This window comes from Onychomys torridus, chromosome 6, assembly GCF_903995425.1.
Source record: "Onychomys torridus chromosome 6, mOncTor1.1, whole genome shotgun sequence".
NCBI classification, from domain to species: domain Eukaryota; kingdom Metazoa; phylum Chordata; class Mammalia; order Rodentia; family Cricetidae; genus Onychomys; species Onychomys torridus.
The window spans coordinates 85,760,019-85,783,539 of record NC_050448.1 but is presented as its reverse complement, the minus strand read 5'-3'; the positions used below and the strand labels follow the sequence as shown (position 1 = coordinate 85,783,539).

The 23,521-nt window shown below is 41.9% G+C and overlaps 1 protein-coding gene across 3 annotated transcripts in view; it reads right to left on the bottom strand.

Annotated features, from left to right (window-relative positions):
• Vav3 (vav guanine nucleotide exchange factor 3) overlaps positions 1-23,521 on the bottom strand; it is a 330,524-nt gene that overhangs the window by 182,977 nt on the left and 124,026 nt on the right. For all 3 annotated transcript variants that reach the window (XM_036191255.1, XM_036191254.1, XM_036191256.1), the window contains exon 3: positions 1,187-1,245. In XM_036191255.1, coding sequence (XP_036047148.1) covers positions 1,187-1,245 — 59 coding nt within the window. The remainder of the gene's footprint in view (positions 1-1,186; positions 1,246-23,521) is intronic.

The window sequence follows — 23,521 nt, the reverse complement described above, 5'->3', positions numbered from 1 at the left end:
GGGTTGTTCTTTTTCAATACAGGCACATTTTCTCAAGCTTTCATATCTGCATAGGTTCACTATAGAACATTATAGTCCACTGCTATAAATATAGACAAGAAATTTTCAAGGGAAAAAAGACTTCTGATAGGTGTCCTTTCAGAATCAAAAGTTCACACAAAGCAGGCTGTGCTTGTTTCAAAACCTACTCCATACATACAAAGACACAAAATTTATATTGACATGAACAGCTACCCATTACTGAAGAACAAATTAGAAGGAATTGAAGAACAAACCAGCTGATAATCTGTTCCTACAGAAAACTGATCAAACCAGGGCCCATTTCTGAGAAACGGTCTCCAGGATGTCCTCCCGGAGACCACTGTGATAGCCTCCAGGAACTGAGTGTTAAATAGTCCTGGGAGACACATTTGGGTCCCCTCCCTCAGAATTGATATAACCTGGGCACAGAAAAACGAGACGATAGGGCGGAGATAGAGGCTTACAATGCCCTGTCATGGATGGAGTCTAGAAGACAAAGCCTTGAAGAAATAAGGTACAAAATGAAAATTCCATTTCCATGCAGCCTGGCTGTATCTTTTTCATTCCCTGTTTCTTTTATTCTTTACTGACATCTCCAACTTAAGTAGTGTGTAGTCTCTAAAAGAGAACAAGCTTGAACAATTAACACCTCTCTACTTCCATGATTACCACCTGTATTATACTCTACTATATGGAGATGGTACAGATAAACAATCTACTTCTGAACTTTTCATGTATTACTCAACCTTCAACACACATCCTTTTGCATCTACCATTTAATACTTGTCTGACTGTTCCTTAAACCCATAAAAGTTGTGAGTTATTTTTATGGTCTCTTCTACAGGAACCAAATACATTATATTTTTAAATATTTATGTACTAAAACATTTGCATTTGTCTTAATGAATTATACATATATAAATGCTGAAGAAAAAATTTTAAAGGAGCCATAATCAGTGGCAGTCACCAGGGGGCTGAGAGGAATGTTCAGTCATTGTACCTCATTCAATTCTATGAATAAGTTCTTAATTTCTCAGTAAATCTCAAATGTGTGTGTGGCATATAATATATCAAGACTTTTGCAAACAATAGCCATTCAAGAAATCAAGAAAAAACCATTGTGATGAACTACACCAAAGACAGGACCACAGAAGCATGAACTTACCTGATTCCTGTGGCCAATGCTATTGGTGTACGGGATAACCGAGATAATGTTTCTATAACCTGGAGGGAAAAAAAGAGGAAAATGTTCACTGAACATGTATTTAACAAAGCTTAACTGTTTTCTCAAAAGCAGCGGTTTTCCCATTCAATATTAACAATGGTTAGGGAAAGATAAATTTATAGATTAAAAAAGTGTAAATGGAAAGTGTCATGATTGGGAAGCTTAAACACCTGGGTTATACCTGTGTTCCTTCTAATTTTATAACTTAAATCAGATTACTAAGAAGTGAGTGACAGTCTCCTTCCAATAAAATGAGGAGTTAAACTCATTAACCCCAAATACCTAATACCTAGTACTGAAAAACCTTAAATATCACATAAATTAGTCTTCCCCAATATAGTACCCACTAGATATGTGAAGTTATTTAAGTCAAAATTTAAAAAAAAAACACATAAATTCCATTTCCTTGACTATACTAGCCAAACTTGAAGCATTCAGTCATCACGATTTCTGGTGCCTTTTGGAGCACACAGATATCGGATATTTCCACACCACAGCAGGCATTGCTAAGCAGCAAAGTGGTTGGAGATTGCCAGCTCTTGAGCCTGATGACACAAGTTCAAACCCAGGTTTCCCAATCAGGTAACGCTAAGCCACCAGCTACATTCACTAGTTTTAGCTTCTTCCTCTAGATAAGGCCTCAGATACTAGCTAGTGATCATTACACTATAGAAGACTATGAAATAACACAGTACATGCAAAATGATTAAAAGGTAGCCATTCTTTATCATTGCCAACTTAGAACAAATTGCTTTATTCTAATTCTGAGTGAATTCAAGAATTTTTTGTGTAAATTACTTTTGATTATGCATTTCAAAAGCTCCTTATGAAGATCTTCAGCACCTAAGCCCAAAGATACTCTGCTAACACTTTTTGGCAACCATATCTAGTGATTTTACACATCTTTCTTTCAATCATTTGTACCTAACATCACCTTTGTCAGAGACGTCACTAGGAAACCAGGATTGACAAGGCATTTTCCTCATTGACTCCACTTGTATGACCAACACAAGTGCTGAAACTCTCAGAATTGAGCACAACAAAGGAGGTTCTGCTGTGCAGTTCATTCAGAGTAAGAGGGGAAATGAGAGGAAAGGTGTCTGCCTGGACTGAGATAGTCTAGTGCTCATCTAATCAGCTCCAAGGCAGCAATGTAAGCAATGATTTCCCTCAGAGAACGCTCTAAAGGGGACCAGTCCCATGGATGGGTCTCAAAATGCCTGGCTCAGTAGTGAGCCTGCTTGAAGCCCTGTTTGCTAGTTTTCAGATAAACCCAGCTTTGCTAGCCTCTGCAAAACACAGATTAAAAGCCGCTAATTAACGGCTGCACAAAGTTATTGGGAAAAAATGAGAATGCTCATCAAATGCTTGTGAAGTTTTATTCCAGAAAGAACAACGAGCTACACAGGGAATTGTGATTATATATTGAGTGTAAATAGCAATGCCCTGCTGTCCTGGACTCTTGAAAATTGCGAAAAGAATAGATGTGGCACAGTAGCACTAGGAAAAGTGAAAGTAGAGAGGACACACATATCAATCAGTTCAATGAAAGCACTCTCCCAGTTGTTGTGCTTTATGCTGTTGTCTCAGTCCTTGTCTAGCAAGAAAAACAACACAGCAATAATATATTATTACTGCAACTTTCATGTGCATTTTTTGTTTGTTTGTTGTTGGTTTGGTTTTTGTTGTTGTTGTTTTTGGTTTTGTTTTTTGTTTTTTGTTGTTGTTGTTGTTGTTGTTGTTTTTTGAGACAGGGGTTCTCTGTGTAGCTTTGCACCTTTCCTGGGACTTGCTCTGTAGACCAGGCTGGCCTCAAACTCACAGAGATCCGCCTGGCTCTTTCTCTCAAGTGCTGGGATTAAAGGCGTGCGCCACCACCGCTTCATATGCATTTTAATAGTAATTAATTTTGTTCTTTGAAGATATTTGTATAATTATTATAGATTTACAAAATAATTCACTTTCTGACTTTTATCTGCCAACATTCAGAACAACTACAGTATTTTCACATCCACGTGCCTACCTCCTCACCGCAGAGGGGAAGTTGGAACTACAAACAAAACGAAACAAAAATGTACAGCTTGATTTGTCGCGTAAACATCCATCCGCCACCAGAGGGAGCCAGACGATAGTCTATTTCCTTCGTCTTACTGCCTACCTTTAAGCACACTTTGAAAACTAAGCTGAAGCAACTCCTGTGATTCAATGAATGCTGCTTACTATTCAATCTAGAAGACAACACAGATACAAACTCACGCTACAGGGGATGGAAGGAGTGTGTGGTGGTCTTACAATGAGTGGCTGTGAGACCCTCACTTTCATGCTTATCCTATTACACATAGTTCTAATATTAAGTTTAGCCAAACCAAATAAGGGCTGTTTGGTCCATGTGGTGCTTTTAGAACAACGTCTATTCTATAAAGATAGTGTTTATAGATTGAAAGTGGACAAGTACACAAACCAATTCCAGATCCTCCAATCCCCTGTGTGGATTCTCTGACCTGCCCCTCTGAAGCAGAGCAGCAAAAGTATTTAAGAAAGAAAACCTACTGGAAGACACTAAGAAGCTTATTTTCCATGAAATATGTTGATTTTTAAATGGTTATTTCAAGATGATAAATTGTGAACATCAATTCCCAGAAAGGAGGATGAGATAGCAAGAATGTTGTAACAACAAGCTATACTGACTCCACATCCTGGACTTCCTTTCTGTACCCACATCCTCTAGCCTCGCGGGTAAGAAAATGCATGTGTAAAGAAGTCAAGGTTATAACTGGGGTGAGATAAATCAGACCTACTGTGTGAGGAAGGTGAGAGATGTGAACAAGGCTTCTCATTCCCACTTTAAATTGGAGATTACATCCCAGAAGCAATAGGATCATTGAGAATGTTTGGGGAAGGAGAAAACAGGGCTAATTGTATTGGAGAAGGAGAATTCAGGGGAACAGAGGGGACAGGAAATCATGGGGAGCAGCCAGTAGCCAGAAGTCACACAGGAATTTCCTCAATAGTTCAAGAATACTCCAAGTTAGCCACAATGAGACCTTTGGATGTGAGATGTCCATGGGAGCTGTGGCTGAGCATTGTGATGGCTCAGGAGGGAAGAGGAGCCTGGGTGATGAAGGAGTATCCCTTCAGGTGCACCTCCTGGAAAGCCTACTTCAAAATCCCCTAGCTTGGATGGGGTGTGGTCAGAGCTCTGCAAGCCTGCTGGCTCCCACAAGGTACCTTCTCTCTGATCTGCTCCCACCCTACGCCTGGGTCTCATGTACCCTCTCTTAGACCATGGCTATAATTCTGCCCTGGCACTTATCACTTCTTTAAAGTTTTTAAAATCAGCCTTCAATTTTTTTTCAAAAGAACTCAAGTTTTTTTTCAAGTTAAAATATTAATATATGAAAGCCCTCACCCTCCACCTCTCTGAGCTCTATCCAGAGGGGACCACAGCTAAGAGTCTGCTGTCATTCTTGCATCCTTTTTTCCTTTTTCCTTTTATTTCTTCTTCTTCTAATAAATGAGTTCCTGGCTCCCAGCCTGGCATGATGGTTCACATCTGTGATCCTAACACTTAGGAAGCTGAGGCAGGAGGATTATTACAACTTCAAGACCAACCTGTGACACATAGCAAGTTCTAGGGAATTATACATTATGGAAGGTGGCCCTGTCTCAAAAACAATGAGATTTATTATAAAGCTGGTTTTTCAAATCTTTCTAAGAGTTTTCTAAAACATTCAGAGTCACGCTTTGTCACTAACAATCAATCACAGCCATGACATCACGCACAGATGTACTTTATTCATTTTAATGCTGTGTGACACTCGAGCATATGTAAATAATCTAATTATTTGCCATTTTCCCATCAGTAAGTGGTCATAACACTCTGCTACAAAGCCAGCAGTCACTTCCTTACCAAATGTATGTTCAGTTATATGCAGGCTCTGCTGTAGGAAGAATGGTAAAGAGGGGTGCTTGCGCATGGGGGGAAGGAATGAGGAACATTATTTAAACTGCTTACATGAACTTAGACACTCTTGAAGGGCCTGTGAGGATGCAGTAAGGATTCCAGTGATAGTTAGTCAGCTCTCCAACAGTAGGAAATGTCTTCAGGGCAGGAGACCCAAGCCACTTCCCCTCTGTTTGGTTCTCGCAGAGTCACTGGACATAACTAGCGAGCAAGTGAACAAGTAATGCTTGCCTTGCAGAAATCACTGAGAAGATCCTAGATCGCAGGGGTTGGAATGTGTAAAGGGCTAGCCTGGCACAAGCTGGGGAAATAAAAGGTAACTGAAGAAGGAACTCCCAGTGAAAATTAACATTAGTTCACCCAGCTCCTCTGCTCTAGAGCCGACAAGGAGTGTAGGGGGCTCCCTGTCACTTTTTCCATTGACGACTTTTCCTTGGAGAGAGCTTCTTCTCCTCTCTGTCCGTTTAGAAGCTATTACATAAAGCTAAATGCAATACTAAATAACGGACAAACTTCCCATTTTTTAACTATTCTCTTCAAGAGACTCCTGACACAATCCCACTTGGCTTATCCAGCACAGTAATATCACTATCGGAACCTGCAACTGAAGCAAGCCATCTATGTAGACAGGAGCATTGCTAAAGCTCCTTGGATGGTCTTGAGTTAAGGAAGCCACAGTTGCAGAGAATAGCTGAAGGAAACTATGGGGTCCAACATTCATAACAGCAAATAAAAATAAAAACTATTTGTGAATTACCTTCCTGATTTTCCTAAATTTCCTCTCTTCACCTATTCTATGATCCAATAGCTTGGTTCCATACAAATTCCTGGGGCAGTGAGTTTTACAGAGGGGTGGGCTATGCAGGGGCAACCAGAGGCTTGAGCCATGAGTACTAAAACTGGCTTAGCGATTCGGGAGGACATTGTCATGTATAGCATGGCAGCCTGACAGCCCAATGAGCAGCTGTGGCTGGAGACCCAGGTGCAGCATCAAGGCTCCCACAGGCTCGGAGCAAATGCCCTATGGAGCGGAGACAAACACAGGGTCTAAAATAGGTGACTGGGAATAGAGGCTTCGGGGTGTTGGTCTGGAGTCAGACAAAAGCAGGTGGAGAGGTCAGCTGTGACCCAAAGGCAACCAAGGGAACCAGTATATTACACAGAAGCCCTTGACTCTAGATTCTTGACAGTGAGGCCCAGTTCTAAACCCAGCCAGATGGTGAGTTGAGATTAGCAATATATTTTACCTTCAGTCTCCAAGGAAATCAGAAGAAGTCATTATATTAATTTTCTTTGCAATTTCAATTTCACACAGTAAATTACCCCATTAGGATACGCTGCCACTCAGCGTCACTTCCAGCCACATGTTTCAGAGATTTCCTTGAACACTGGCTGCTGCTGTTTTCTGGCTTTTGCTTGCAGGGGAAAAAGGTTCCGAGCACCATCTCCAGGGGCCAAGCAAAGATGTATAACCACGGGAAATAGACGAAGCTTCCTTTCTGATCAAGACTGCAAGCCATGGAAAACAGGTTCCCAGCGTTCTTAAGAATAGTGTACGTATATAGCTTAAATGGGTCAGATTACAGCATGTGCTGACCTTGGTGGTGATGGTTACAAATATAAAAATCTTTTTTTTTTTTTGAAGCACCATAATTGAAATTATCAAGAGTAACTACCTCCTTTAGGAATAGTGTGGGCTAGGTTGTTACATAAGCAGACTGGGGTAAGATTTTCAGAGTTCAAATCCAACCTCCACCTCCCATGGACTGGGTTAATATGGAACGCTCTGACTTGGTTCCCTCTCATATGTGAAGTTTCGGAGAAAATATTTCCTGTGACATAAGCCTATTGTGAGGGAAAAATGAAGCAATCTCGGTGTACACTCGTCTCAGGAGGCATGCCCATGCTGCTATGGTCCTATCTTCCTGCCTTGCCAGCCTCCACCCTCTACCTCCAAAGACCCCCAAAAAGGAGCATCTTTCCCTTAGAACCTGCTTCCTCTCTCAGTGACCCCTAAATTCCACTCTTGCCTCTCCCAGAGTCAGACAATCAAAAGATTTTCTAGAAGCCTACCCCAGAGCTAAGCCTTGTCAATCTGCCCATTGAACTCACCTCAGACGCCATTTTCTCCTCTCTCCCTTTACCTCTGCCTTGCTCTAGTCCCCTTGTCTCATGCCATGTGCTATAATAACTACCTGGTTTGTTTATCTCTGCCTTTCAGTTCCTCTCTCATTAAATTCACCTCTATCTGGCTCCTGTGAAGGCTGAAGGACATTTCTAAACAGTTATTATGATATCCCCAGCCCACCTGAATGTTTATACCTGTGCTCCTCATGTAAAGAGCTGCAACTGCTGAGCAGCACACTCCAGGGTCTCTACACTCTCTGTCCCTCCAGGCCATTCCCTGGGTCCTCTGACATTTGTCATACTAGGCCAGACCCAACCCCACTGCTTGCTGTGCTCCAGGCAGGTCTCAGAATCCTACCTTTAGAGAAGTGGTTCTCCACCTTCCTAATGCTGTGACCCTTTAATATAGTTCCGAATGTTGGTGATGACCCTCAACCATAACATGATTTTCATTGCTACTTCATCACTGGAATTTCACTACTGTTAGAGATTGTAATGCAAATATCTGTTTTCTGATGGTCTTAGGCAACCCCTGTGAAATGGTCCATGACACACACACACACACACACACACACACACACACACACACCCGCCCCCGAAGGGTTGCAGCCCACAGGTTGAGAACCACTGCTTTAGACTATAATTTACACAGGGGTATTCCAAATTAAATGCTTCCTGCTAAAAGACAGGTGGAATGAGGCAGACTGAGAACAACAGGGCCAATGTCCTCACACCAGCTGGAAAACTGGGAGAAACTTCTCATGGTTCTATCACCCTGCTCCCAAGACCTGTGAGGATATCCTGAATGAGAAACTCAACTGTCCGTTCACACCTGTAAAAGAAACCATTCTGCGAATGTGTCCACCTTTGCCAATCACACCCTGCCTTTAAGCTAGGGCTAGAGAGACAAGCTACTGGGGGCTCATAGCGGTTTTAAACAAGTTCAAGGACGAGAATTAAGCTGAACATAGGGGAGGGAACAACATTTCCTCCAGGCCCCACCCCAGTGGAGCGGAGGCTGTGGTAGGCAAGGCCATGGCCAGTTCCCAGGGAAACCACTGCTGGGTCACAGGCTTACTTTCCAGGGCCGTGGCCTCTGTGTTCCCATCAGGTCACAGGTGTTGATATGAGCTGACAGAGCCTGGGGGAGTCCTGTGTGGCTAAAAGGAGTTGGAAATTCTAAACAGCTGCCCACACATCATACAGGTGGAGCAAAGTCAACATATTCTCCAAACACAATTCACTTTCAAAGTCATACAGCTGGCTGGGAAGGACACTGATTCCTGAAGGTGGCCAATGACGATGGCCACCTTCAAGAATGACATGGAGAATGCCAAAGAAAGAGAAAGAAAGAAAGAAAGAAAGAAAGAAAGAAAGAAAGAAAGAAAGAAAGAAAGAAAGAGGCAATGCTGGAGTGAGATGGCCTCACAATAGAGAAGAATGTGGCATTGACTAGCAACTGGAGATACCTCGCCTTGTCTCAGCCTCAGGACAGCTAAGACAGAGACAAACATCTGCAAACCATCTGGCAGAAATGACTGCCAGGACAAGCATAAAATGGCAGTCACACTCTAGGTAGTTTGCTGGCACTGGTCTTTTTTTTCCCCACAGAGAATCACTCTTTTATTCTCCATTTTAATATGTTTGACTTATTTTTTTAATTTAATTTAATTTTACATATCAGCCATGGTTTCCCCTGTCCTCCCCCCTCCTGCCCTGACCTCACCTTCCCCCAGCCCCTCGCCCCCATTCCCATCTCCTCCATGGCAAAGACTCCCCTGGGGATTCAGCTCAACCTGGTAGATTCAGTCCAGGTAGCTCCAGTCCCCTCCTTCCATGCTGAGCAAAGTATCCCCGAATAAGCCTCAGGTTCCAAACAGCCAGCTCATGCACTAAGGACAGGTCTGGGTCCCACTGCCTGGGTACCTCCCAAACAGTTCAAGCTAATCAACTGTCTCACCTATCCAGAGGGCCTGATCCAGTTGGGGGCTCCACAGCTTTTGGTTCATAGTTTGTGTGTTTCCGATAGTTTGGCTTTGTCCCTGTGCTTTTCCAATCTTGGTCTCAACAATTCATGCTCTTACAATCCCTCCTCTTTCTCGACAATTGGACTCCTAGAGCTCCACCTGGGGCCTGGCTGAGGATCTCTACATCTACTTCCATCAGTCATTGGATGAGAGTTCCAGCATGACAGTTAGGGTGTTTGGCCATCTGATCACCAGACTAGGTCAATTTGGGCTTTCTCTCAACCATTGCCAGTAGTCTACAGTGGAGGTATCATTGTGGATTTCTGGGGACCTCTCTAGCACTTTGCTTCTTCCTATTCTCATGTGGTCTTCATTTATCATGGTCTGTGCACTGGTCATTTTATAACCTGCTTGAAAGTGTTGCTTTTCATATGTGCCTGAACAGTTCAAATGAAGGTAAACTAACTCACTGTTATGTAGCTTCCATATCAAAGCTAAGTCAGTGCAAACATGTAAGACACACACATAACTTAAAATTTGCAAAAAGCTTCATTACAAAAACATTAAAGATGAATGTTTGCATATATTTATTCAATATAAGTGAAATATTATTCCAACATGTCATTACTATGAAATTCAAGCCATTTTACATTATTGTTTTTCCACAATCAAGCTTCAACAACTCACATGCAAAAGCATAGTTACAGTTCATCCCAATTCATGCCAGCTACATCTTAAGCACAATGGCCACATGTGGCTGAGGGCTGCTGTCCTGGAGAAGAGGGGTCTAGAAGAGTCCTTCAGAGTAATCAGATCATGATGGGAAAGGAAGCCATGTCCTCAATGACAAAAGCATGGACTGAAGACATCGAATGAATGTGACATGGTGTGAGGCAGGGGAGACAGCTCAGTGGATAAGTGCTTTATGAGCAAGCATAAGAACTGGAGTTCGAATATCCAGCCACACAAAAAACTAGTTGCAAACATCACTAACACTGTGGTTGGTGGGACAGAGTCAGGCAGACAAGCCAGCTTTGCCCAAATGGCAGGTTTAGTGAGAAACCCTCTCTCAAACACTAAGTTGGACAGTAATTGAGGAAGATACTGATCACTGGCCTCTGCTACACACACACACACACACACACACACACACACACACACAGAGAGAGAGAGAGAGAGAGAGAGAGAGAGAGAGAGAGAGAGAGAGAGAGAGAGCGAGCTCCCAAGGACACGTCCCATGAACTCAACTCTCCAGATCTACTCTGCCCTTTGAAGCAGAGCAGAGGAGGGATACAGAGATGGGAGACTGTGGGGGTGGGTCCTGAGAAGAGGAGGTACCTACCCTCCATACAGGATTTATTTATTCCCTAATTCCCCTATCCATAAATGTCACTTGAACAGTCTGCCACTCCAGCAGGCATCGAGCTGAACTCAAATAAAACAGGATTTCTGTGGAAACTGGATTGATCCAGGGGCTTTTTTTCCTTCTTTCCACTTTTCTTAGTGTCAGCCTTGGCTCGGGGCCAGACCTAATCACATCAACTCTTACTTTCAACTTCACGTATTACAGTTAATCGGCTTTTAAACCTTCTCTCGGATCGGGACTCACGCAAAAAATGAAGGTCAGCTTTCGCTCTTATTTAACCACACTTGGAGGCCCTGTGCTTTCCCACTCCATGTCTTTGATTTTCCTTTTTAAGTAACTGTCACAGAATTGCATACGGAGATGTTTTTGAAACAGCATGGCAATATCTGTGGTTTTAAAACTCTGTCACCTGTGACCTTCAAGTCCTTAGGGAGATGTCTGCCTGTGATCCCCAGAAAGCTTCTCTTTCTGAATCTCAGATATTTTTCAACCAGCAAGGAACACTTTTTAGTCACTCGCTGCTCTGAGTATAAGTGACTAATCCAGGATAATCTGAATTTCCTTTAGGGTCTGAGTATTTACCAAGAACTGGATCAGAGAAAATAATCCTTTCAGAGGATGTAGTGAAGTAGCTCATTGCTTAGGCCACAGCCCAGAGGGGAGGGAGACGTTACTCCCCTGCACTGAATGGGGAAGAGACGGTCACTTCTTTCTCTCACATAATTTTTTATTTCTAGTCTGATTCATCTCAACCTTGGATGGGACATTTTAACTGGAAGAGCGTGATGACAGGAAGGAAGGGAGGGAGGGAGGGAGGGAGGGAGGGAGGGAGGGAGGGAGGGAGGATAGGAAAGGAAAGGGAAGGGAAGGGAAGGGAAGGGAAGGGAAGGAAAGGAAAGGAAAGGAAAGGAAAGGAAAGGAAAGGAAAGGAAAGGAAAGGAAAGGAAAGGAAAGGAAAGGAAAGGAAAGGAAAAAAGAAAGGAAAGGAAAGGAAAAAGGAAAGGAAAGGAAAAAGGAAAGGAAAGGAAAAAGGAAAAGAAAGGAAAGGAAAGGAAAAAGGAAAGGAAAGAAGGAAAGGAAAGGAAAGGAAAGGAAAGGAAAGGAAAGGAAAGGAAAGGAAAGGAAAGGAAAGGAAAGGAAAGGAAAAAAGAAAAAAAATGCAGTGCCCCTTTCTTCCAAAGCTGGCCCTGAGACATTTTCCAACAATCTTTGAAGATGGACCTCTGACACTGGACACACCCAACACTCTTTGGCTCAGTCAAACAGAGCTCAGCTCCATCTTCCCACAGTCTAGGAATGGAACAAACTTCTAAATGGGAAATCACATGTATACTGATAAAATCACTAAAATAACTTATTTCTAACCTATCCACAGCCTTGAAATGCCTGCCATAATGGTATCCTCAAAGTACCTATGGTGCTATATATGAAAACTTTTATATATCATAAGTAAACAAGTTCCTTGGGCAGAGAAGCAGGGTGGACCTACTGTGTACTGAACCTGCTGCATACTGACTTCAACTCCATAGAATATAATGTGCTCTAACATTACTTCTTTTTATTTACATTATTGCTTGTTTTCTTTTTTTTAACATTTGTTTATTTCCTATGTATATGTGTGGGTACACACATGCCAAAGTATGCATGTGGAGGTCAGAGGACAGGTTGTGGGTTCTCGCTTTCCATTGTGTGGTTTCAGGGGACTGAACTTAGGTCATTATGCTTGGCAGCAGGTGTATTTACCCACTGCACCTTTCACTAGCTTCCTCTTTTCTTCTGATTATCCCATGTCTTACCTTCCTCCAAAAACAAGCACTCTGTGAAAACATGCAACATTCAAGAGCATTCTAAATGAGGATGATCTTCTAGAATTTCTCCCACAGACAATGACAACAATTTGAATTATAATGTGAAATACCCTAAAGTGATAGGCCAGACTCAAATATTATACCCAATTACAAACATCTGCATAAGTTGTTGAATCCTTCAGTATCATGGAGGGGGGGGGGGGAATATGAGCAGATATAAACAGCTCTCAGGTGATGCAGAAGCTTAAGTCTTGATCTCCTGATCCGGACCAAGGAACTTTCTGTGTGGAATGTTGGAAAGTAGATACAGGGGAGAGTTCTAGTTTAAAAAAAAAAAAAAAAAAAAAGCTATTGATTGAGAAGGAAGGAACTGAAAGATACTCCAAACCCCATCAAACCCCTGCCCTCCTTGATCCTAATGGGATTCCTAACTCTCATCCGATAAGATTATAATTCTCATTGTTGACTATAGAACAAAATCTCAATAACAGGGTAATTGGCTATTTGAATCAAAGCAAAGCTAACCGAAGGACCTAATGGCATTTTTTCCAGGCCACACACACATATACACAAAGTCCTTAGCATAAAACACTGTATCAAAGTGGCTTATACAAAATAGCTTTGCCAACATGACTGCCTCAAAATATCACACAATCAGCAGAGCTCTAGACGCTGGCTGTGGCCTTGCCTTGTTATCAGACAATGATTAGGGTGCTCTGGGTCTCAGACCCTCATCTGTAACAACTGTTGACTTCAGAGAATGGATCTTATAAATTAGTTTTTGATCACCCTAATAAAATACCCGAAGCCGAACATTTGCCAAAGGTATAGAGCTCAGCCAGGTCCAAATGTGTGCACCTGTAGACCCAGCCCCAGGAAGCTAAGGCAGATGGAGCCTATAAGCTCAAGATCACCCTGGAGAAAAGGAATAAAGGAGAGGGAATGGAGAGCAGATAAAGGAGAAATGGTATTCCATCATAATCTTGGAAGCTGAAAGTCTAAGATGAGGCAACCTTGACTGTTTGGCCGCTGTGAGGGCCCCCTTGACTAACACATGACAGTAAATGACAAGAGCATAGATAGGCTCTAGCCTCACTCACTAGATAACAACTTACTCACCAGATAACTCACTAACCCACCCAAAGGAGCATCCACACTGACTTAACTACCTCGCATTAGGCCCACCTCCTAAAACATCTACCACCTTAGCATCACCACGCCAAGAACAAGCCTCTAGCAGATGAACCTTCGAGGAGACAAAGTCCTACAACAATTTACAGGTTTCTAACTTCAACTTCACCCAACAAAGTGGCCACAACTCTGGACCTCACCAGTGAGCCAATGGCCTCACCACTTGTGATTTTTATGGAATATGTCCTTTCAGAAACAAGGCATGCACTGGAGTTGGTGTGCTCAACTACCCATACGTATCCATATTCAATACATTGATATATGTGATTACAGATTCTTACATGATGATGGAAAGGATCTGGATTTTCTACCATGATGTATGAATACAGGGTGGTCTTAATACTTAATGGCCACCAACGCTCTGAGCGCCAACTGATTTTTAAAATGTATAATGGTTTGAGACCAACAGAAGGATTAAATATCTACAAGAGAGCACCCTATATTACAGGTATGTATAAAAAATTTAATGAAAAGTGCAGTAATACATACCTATAATCACACCATGCAAGAAGCTGTGGAAGAAGGGTCACTAAAAGCTCAAGGCCACTTTCTATCTGTATATAGTAAGACCTTATCTTTTAAAAGCTGAAAACTTTAAAAAATAAAGTTAAATGTAATTGGTTATTTATACTCTTTGGTTCTCTGCTAATTTTTACCTTCCTTCTCAGGCAATGACAATAATAATGTCATGGAGGCAAACACATCTTTCTTAAGTTCTTCTTATTTCTTTTGTTGTTTGTTGATTTTGTTTTGTGAGACAGCATTTCTCTGTGTAGCCCTGGCTGCCCAGGAACTCACTCTATAGACAGTGCTGGCCTCGAATTTAGCAATCTGCCTGCCTCTGCCTCACTTGGGATTAAAGACATGTGCCACCACTGTTCAGCTTAATTTTTCTTAAGTTCAATGGTTGTTTTTTGTTTAACATGTCAGATACTAAGATATCCTTCTCCTCTGCTGCTACATGATACATCACTAATAGTTCTCTGAAACTATTTCAGCATGACTCACTGGAAAGCCTCCTTCAAACAAAAAGCTGGGTGGGCAAGATTCTCTTGTGCTTGTTGGAGCCCATGAATCTCTAACTCCACAATTCTTAGATTGTTTCTGTTGTTTCAGTCTTATGAAAAGTCTGGAATGACACAACCCTACAGGACACTTCTAGGGGGCTGGAGTCATGGTCAGTTTATGCTTTAAGATGTATCTTTTATTTTGATTTTGCATGTGTATCTATATGTGTATATGCCACATGTACATGGATGTCCACTGAGGTCAGAAGTGAGCATTACATCCCCTCCAGCTGGAGTTAACAGACAGTTGTGAGTCAATAATAAAATGATTCCTGTACCAGTAAGGGTCTATATACAATCACTTCAAAGTACACTTAACCACAGCTGGAATTCCCCCAGCTGGGCTTAAAAGGAGCTTGCACGCTCCCCTCATGGTCATCACCATCTTCTAATATGGCTAACCCCTGCATGCTGGAATTCTTACTCTCAAGAAATAAATGCTCTTGCTGATTGCATATGTGAATGTTGGCCTTTTGGAGGACGACTCACGGACCCCAACACAACTACATTTGATCAGAGGCCAAGTACTGAAAAGTGACAGAAACACAGTGGGTAAGGCAAACAGGCAAGGGAGAGGCAGAGGTCCAGGAGCCTTTGTGCAAGAACAACCTCCTCATTTCTCAAAAAGTACACACACCTTGGAAAAGCATGTTGTGCTGGGGGATATGCAGTCACACTGTGAACCCCAAGTTTGCACTAATTAAATAAAATTAACCTTGGGTCAGGAGGCTGCATTAGCAACTAGTTGACAGAAAGTAATCATAGAGCCTCACAGGGCATCCAGAAGAGATAGAAAGACACAGGAAGTAGTAGGATGGGAGTGAAGATTCCACAACCTGACACAACCACAAATGTAATGATGGGCAGTGGACTTTATCCTCTAGTGTTCATCACTCTAAAGGGGACTACTTTAAACCCACTGAAATCAACTCTTGGTATCTGCCTCCCAAAAAACTAGAATTGATATTTCATAGAAATACAATGCTCAGATTATCATAACAAATTTGGCTATTTTCACACCCCTGACAAATAACAACTGATTCCAAAGCCAGATTCTGTTTTTTAAGAAAATGCTTCCAATATGCATATTTAATGGTGTCCTGAAATAGAGATATGTCCTAGAAGGCTTAGGCTGATATATAACTTTTAAAAACTTTTGTAGCTGAAGACCTTCTCTCCAGCCCCTGCCAAGTCCTATTAGTCCAACAACCCACTTATAAAATAAACACACCAATACTTATATTATTTAAACTGCTTGGCCATTAGCTCAGTCCTACCATTGTCTAGCTCTTACTCTTATATTCAGCCCATTTCTATTAATCTATATTTTGCCACATGGCTTGTGGCTTACAGGTACCTTACACTCGATTGTCAAGACGGCGGCTGGCCAGTCTCCCGGCCTCCGCCTTCCACTTTCCCCAATTCTCCTCTCTCTTGCCCCACCTATACTTCCTGCCTGGCTACTGGCCAATCAGTGTTTTATTTACTAACCAATCAGAGGAACGCATTTGGCATATAGAACATCCCACAGCAAACTTTCAATACTAAAAGTTTCTATCTGTAACAGAAATATGGGACACTTGCTAAGTGACATCGCTTCTTTGAACTGCCTGTGTTCGAGGACAGCTGCTGAACACAGGCATTACGAAGATGAATGATGCAGCACGCTAGGCCCCAGATGAAAGTGCACTGTTGAAAAAAATGTTCATAAAAATTCAAAGCAGATACACACATCCTTTTTCAAATTGCTTTTAAAACTCAATGCACTGTTTTATAGGATAGTATTTGTATTGGGAGTCAAGCAACAAAACTGCCAAGAAGAAACAATTTATAATAGTAAAACTAGGAAGCTAGAGAGCAGCCCATTGTTCTACGTTGTAGGTCTGTAGTGGGTAGCCATTCCAGCTGTGACCTGGAAGTTCCAAACCCCATTGAGGCTTCGGTAACAGTCATGCCTACAAGGCGGAGCTGAGAGGGGACACTGAAGACCTGGACTCTCTTGGTTCCAGGACCCTGGATGCTGGAAGTAGACCTAGCAGAGTTCTCTAGAGAACACCGCTGGACTGCGCCATACCTTTGCCAGACCCTACAACCTACCTATCCTTTCATTTGTAAGTTACCCCACAAAATAAACCTCCCTTTAACTACGTGGAGTGGCCTTAATAATATCACCAATATAGGTCATGTGTTTGGTCCCCTTCCTCCAACCCTACATTGAGAGCTATTCATTACTGAAATTTCCATCAAAATCAGATGCCTTCACAAGTCACCCTCAATCCAGAACTCTGTGACACAAGCCCCATGCAGGACAGTTCTGAGGGGCTCCAATCTGAAATATCACCCTGCTACAGTTTCTGTGGAATTTAGAATAAAGAATCAAGAATACCTAGAATATGCTATATAGTACCCTGGGATGGCCTCAAGCTCATGGTAATCCTCCTGCATTTGGCTCTCTTGGGTGTACACAAGCACACGTGGCCTGCCAGGTCACCTATTATACTTTATCCCTTCTACACACAGCTACTTCTGTACCATGTTCAGCATGTGTTGAAGCAGCATTGTGTTCTTCTTTTGATGTTTGGGGTTTTCCAGTCCTCAAAGTCAAGGAGGACATCTTTTATATAAAATACCTGCCTCAGACACTCTGGTATAAAAACAAAAGCAGACTGTGACATGCCCTAATATCTGGAGCACATGCTCTTTTTTCCATAATAAGATGATTTTTAGATCAATACCACTTGTAGTGTAAGAGATATTATAATGCTTCTTCTTACTCCTCATATAATCCCCAATGCCCTGGTTTTCCCCAAGTTTGCCATAATTGTAATCAACTAAAAGAATAATATTTTCTTATGTAAACATATATATGCATATTACCTAATTATTTTCTGAGAATAAATACTTAGAAGTTAAGCTTCTGAGCCAAAAGATGTCTATGTTTTTAAAAGTTCTTGAAAAGATCATTAGACTACAAGGGTTTGTTGGTAGTGGTGGTGGTGGTGGTAGTGGGGGGCTGGTGGTGATGGTAGTGATGGTGGTGGTGGTGATGGTTGTGATGGTGGTGGTGGTGGTGGTGGTGATGGTGGTGGTGGTGGTGGTGATGTTTGTGGTGGTGGTGGTGGTGGTAGTGATGGTGGTGGTAGTGGTGGTGGTGGTGGTGGTGGTGGTGGTGGTGATGTTTGTGGTGATGGTTGTGGTGGTGGTGATGGTGGTGGTGGTGATGGTTGTGATGGTGGTGGTGGTGGTGGTGATGGTGGTGGTGGTGATGTTTGTGGTGGTGGTGGTGGTGGTGGTGGTGGTGGTGGTGGTGATGTTTGTGGTGATGGTTATGGTTGTGGTGGTGGTGGTGGTAGTGGTGGTGGTGGTGGTGGTGGTGATGGTAGTGATGTTTGTGGTGATGGTGGGGGGGGGGGGTGGGGGGGTGAATGCTTTAACTTCCCTATAGTTAATGTTTCCTTCAGCTGCTCACGGGGCTGAGTGAAACCTACCCTAAAACCTACAAGATGACTACCATCAGATTCTTCCCCTCTAATCCTTGAGAAGCATCCAGAGATGATCTTGGGAATTCTCCCTTTCTTGGAGCACTTCTTACATTATACTTGGCAAGTAAGAAAATAACCAAAGTCTTATAGTTCCTTTACTTGAACTTCACCTCTTTAAGTTCTCCTTTATCCCTCTGAGTTCAGCAACATTTTGGAGTAGAATCATTACTACACTTACATACAAACTAATTTTGGGGAAAATCAACCCTGCTCGACTTCCCAGGAAAGGGACAATAAGGAATGAATTAAGTATTTTACACAGTCAATGAAGATCTTATTTCCAATGAGAAATGAGAGGTGAAATGTCGGGGCAACTCTTTAATTCCTGGGTAGTGTAGTCATTATTGGGGCACAGGTACCATCTAGGTTCCTGAATCCTTAATATGCCTCTAATTCATAGCTAAATAAAACTAAAAATGTTCTATGTGAATTTACAGCATGCAAGGTCCTGTTCTAAATGTTGTAAGAAAAGCAGAATGTATAAAATCAAAGAGAGCCTCTAAGTCTGAGGAAGCAATCAAGAGCATATTCAAACTGCATTGCCACAGGGAAAAACATTTAAATGCTCCCAAATGATAGTGTAGAGGTCACAAGACAACAGTACGAACTTGCCCTGGTACCACAATTACAACAGATTTCTATAGACAAATACCTTTTCATACTACTCTTCTACTGTGAAAAGTGCCCCCCCCCCCAGCTCATATTGTCTGAATGTTTGGTCTCTAGCTGGCAACAGTGTTTTGGGAGAACCTAACTGGAGAAAGTGGGATGCTAGGGGGCGTTGGTCACTGAAGGTAAGAGCTCAATCAGCTTCTTGTGCAAGTTTCTCTCTGCCTGCTACCAGCTAGGAAGATGTAGCAAGCTACTTCATGTCCTTCCCACCACCATGAACTCTGCCGTGTCTTCCCTGTCAGGAAATCACTTCAAAAGACCACAAATCCTCCTTCCTCTAAATTGCTTCTGTCTTGTGTTGTAGCCCAGTGAGAAAGTAGCAAAAGCAATACTGTAATATCAAATTTGCTCTCCATCTTCTTCCCCAAGTGAGCCATGGGTGCAATTGAGACTGAGAGAGGAAAATATCACAAAAATACCCTTGTATTTCTATACACTGCAGCACAGAAGACTGTTTGGAACCAATTAATGATCTAGATTCCTTTAAAAAAATCTTTGCTAGAAACCCTTTAAAGGTAGTCAAGCTATGGTGTCGTTTACTAAAAAGGACCTTTTACAAGAGACACAACAGATTTCAAATCAAACAACACTCTGAGAAGTTTGTTTTCTCACCAAGGTCACATTTTCAGAAATAACCTCTCCTCTGCTAAAATTTGACCACAAAAGAAAAAGTTGATAAGAATTCCACTGAGACATTTGCCAGTAACTGGTCAAAAGCTAAATAGATGTGAACTCTTAACAACAGCAGCCTAGCCATGATCTCAGCACCTCCCCTAAGCTCCAGCCTCTAAAGTCACCAGACAGGTGCAGGTATCACTTGGGCATCTGTGACTCATGGGTGACACCTACATCTCTCCTTCAGTGGGCCCTATTCCTCAGAACCTCAGAACACCAAAGATGAGAACAGAGAGAAAAAACAGAGGTGGGAATGGGAGTCTCTACATGTTTTTCTCTCAGAACCAAAACTCAGAATTTATGGTCCTGCCTGGGAAACTAAGATCAATCTTTGACATTTATGTAGTCACGTTCATCTATGACCAAAGAAATTATGATAGACTCCAAGCTGGTAGGAACCAGGAACATTCTCACTAGTATTAATATTTAATGTAAACTGAATAAACTATTACTTGATCTAATTCTAATTATTATATTTACATGACAAAACTAAAATGTTTTCTTATAATTTTAGGCTTTTAAATTACTATTCTAGGGGCAATTCCTCTCAGTTGAGCAATCTTATTTTTCTGTCCAAACATAATCTCTGAGTAGATGATCATATCCGAACCTGACTTCCAAACACATTTTTCCTATTCATCCAGGATGTCCTGAGATCAACCTACAGAGAGCAGGAAGGAAGACAGCAGGAAGTGGGTCAAAGGCATCAGTGGGCAGTGGGCAGTCAGAAGAAAGAATGGGCAGTAAAGGGAATGCAGCATGGGCAGCCACCAAGACAGTAGAGGAAAATGGAACTAAACAGGAAACATAGGAAGTGAGAGGGAGACCAGAAACCAGTAAACAGATGGGAAGATGTCATTGTCAAAGTTGGAATGTCACATGGTTCAACTTTTGAACTTGCTTTTCCTCATGCATGCCATGAGTTAACAGTTTTTTTATTATTATTATTATGTGTTTTAATTTTATACATCAGTTCCCCTGTCTTCCCCCCTCCCGCCCCCACCCCCAACTTCCCCCCAGCCCCTCCCCTCTATTCCCATGTCCTCCAGGACCAAGACACCCCTGGGGTTCATTTAAACCTGGTGGATTCAGTACAGGCAGGTCCTGTCCCCTCCTTCCAGGCTGAGCGTGTGTCCCTGTGTAAGCCCAGGGTTCCAAACAGCCAGAGTTAACAGTTTTAACTTTTTTGTTTGTTTGTTTTAGTTTTTTTTTTTTTTTTTAATTTTTCAAGACAGAGTTTCTCTATGTAACAGTCCTAGCTGTCCTTAAATTCACTTTGTAGACCAGCCTGGCCTAAAACTCATAAAGACTCTCCTGCCTCTGCCTCCCAAGTACTGGGATCAAAGGTGTGCACCACCAGTGCCTGGCTAATCATTTAACTTTTGAGATACCAAAGGCTGCATACAGAAGACAGAAGAAGAAAAGATGGCCATGTTTTGCTGCTTTATTTTTAAGCTCATTAGAATGTGAACAGATCTATTGGGCAAAGCACTTGAGTGATGACCCCAAGATACCTTGTTCCTTACACTCATGGATCACCTGAGTAGAGGAACAACTAGCCTAACACTCAGAGCATGAAGTGACATGGGCATGACTAGCCATTTACACAGGTGAAGCAGGTTGACATCGTGCTCAAAATAGCATGACATTTTGAGGGAGCCTCATAGATTAAAAGCAAAGTAGAATATCTGGACAGGCATCAACACTGAATAACAGAAAATGGAGAGTGATGCTTAACAAAATAGTCAACTATATCCTTGATTTATGACAAAAGAATTCTAGATTAACTATTTCTCAAACTTGTGTAAGATTACAAACATCTTAGAAGGAGAGAAACAACAGTAGACCATTTCAGTAGATTGAAATTTATTAAAGAACAGAATTGTTACCCAGAAGCCTACTCAAAAGCAAGTACATTGCTGGCAAAAAGAAAATGCTTTTAGTGTCTAAACAACAGTCACAAATCAATATGAAAACTATTAATAACCACAAAGAAACATGGCAAGGCAGACACTCAGAAGAAGAGGACACAGGGCTGTAAACACACCACAAAGCGTCCACTTCTCAAGGGGACTTCTGGGTAATAAGAAGAATCCATGGCTCAGGAAGTAGGGACTGGTGGCGGGGTGGGGAGTAAGGGGGGTTGTAAGGTTTTTTAAGTTGCAAAAGAAAAACACTGACACCTTTTTGTTTTCAATTATGATTGTATAACAAAAGCACAAAACTAAACAAAATTCACATTTCCTAATGAAATTACACTTTGAAAGTAATGTCTAAATAATATCAGTAACAGAAGCTCAGACAGAGGGGGAGTTCTATGAGTTTAGCTTATAGGAAATTATCTGAATACACTACAGTTCTACCAATGAGCCAGTTAAGATGACTGTCCCATCCATAGATAATATAGATAGTACCTATGCACAATGAGAAATGGTCTTGATAGAGTGATATCTCTGAAAAACATATAAAGTAGTGGTGAGTTGAATGAAAAGCTTCCCATATAAGCTCCTGTGTTTGAACACCCAATTCCCACGTGGTGTGTTTGGGAAGGTTATGAAACCCTGAGGAGGTAGAGGAAGTATGTCATTGGGGACAGTCTTTAAAGTTGTGCAGCCTTGTCTTACTTCCTGTTCTCATACCCTGTTTCTTGTGTGTGGATAAAAATGTGATCACTCGGCTTCCAATTCCTGCTGCCATGCTTTCCCTTGACTGTTGCCACTCCTTCCTCACCATGATTGACTCTACCCTTCTGGAACTGTAAGGCAAAATAAACCCTTTCTTCCTTTTGTTGCTTTCGCCAGGGTATTTTTATCATAGTAACAGAAAAGTAACTAGTACAGAAAGGAAATCTCATAACAGACAAGGAAAAACCAAAACTGACTCCCATGTATGTGACCAGTGTGTCTCTTTGTGATTACCCCGTAAACTCTAGTGACAGTATTTTCCTTATTATTTTCTACTTATTTATTTAATTTACTTTGACAGAGGCATATGACACAATGTGCATGTAAAGATCAAAGGACAGCTTGTGGGAATCAGTTCTCTTCCACCATGTGGGTCCCAGGTATCAAACAAAAGTCATCAGGCTTAGTAGCAAAAGCTCCCTTAATTGCTGAGCCATCTCATCAGCCCATCATTATTATTTCTTAGTCTGGTTTCCAAAGAGTAGGAAATTAAGTATATATGAAACTAGTCAATATCACAATATCAGCTATGAATAGTTGGCATGCACACACACACACACACACACACACACAGAAAACTATTTAAGACATTCAACAGTATTAATTCTATATGGAGAATCTGGTAATATTTTATTTGTACTGAAATGTGATTTTATTTGTATGTTAATAAATAAGGTAGCCTGGGGGTCAGAGCTAATAACAAGCCATAGCAGAAGCCAGACGGTGGTGGCATATACCTTTAATCCAGATCACATGACAGGCAGATCTCTGTGCGTTCAAGGATACAGCCAGCATGGAGACATAAGCCTTTAATCTCAATACCAACCATAGAAGACCTGGAGGTCTGTACAGACAGGCAGTGATGAGGAGGTCATGTGGTTGGGTTTACAACCAATGAGAAGGCACAACAGAAAGTCTATAAAAAAGACAGACACAGAGGAAGTAGATCTCCTTGCAGAGAGGAAGGCCAGCAGCAACAGTGAAAGGTAAGAAAAGGTTTTCAGCTCTGACCTCTTGGCTTTTAACTCTGCAATTGGCTCTGTGTTTCTTATTTAACAAGATGGTTACATCTACAGGAGAGCAGTGTATGCAAAACTCACAAGCCAAAGTAAATGACTATCTTGCACTGCTAAATCAAGTTCCTTTGTTACTCTGTAATTTAGAAACAACACTGGTCTGAGGATATGGCTCCATTGGAAAAGTGTTTGCTGC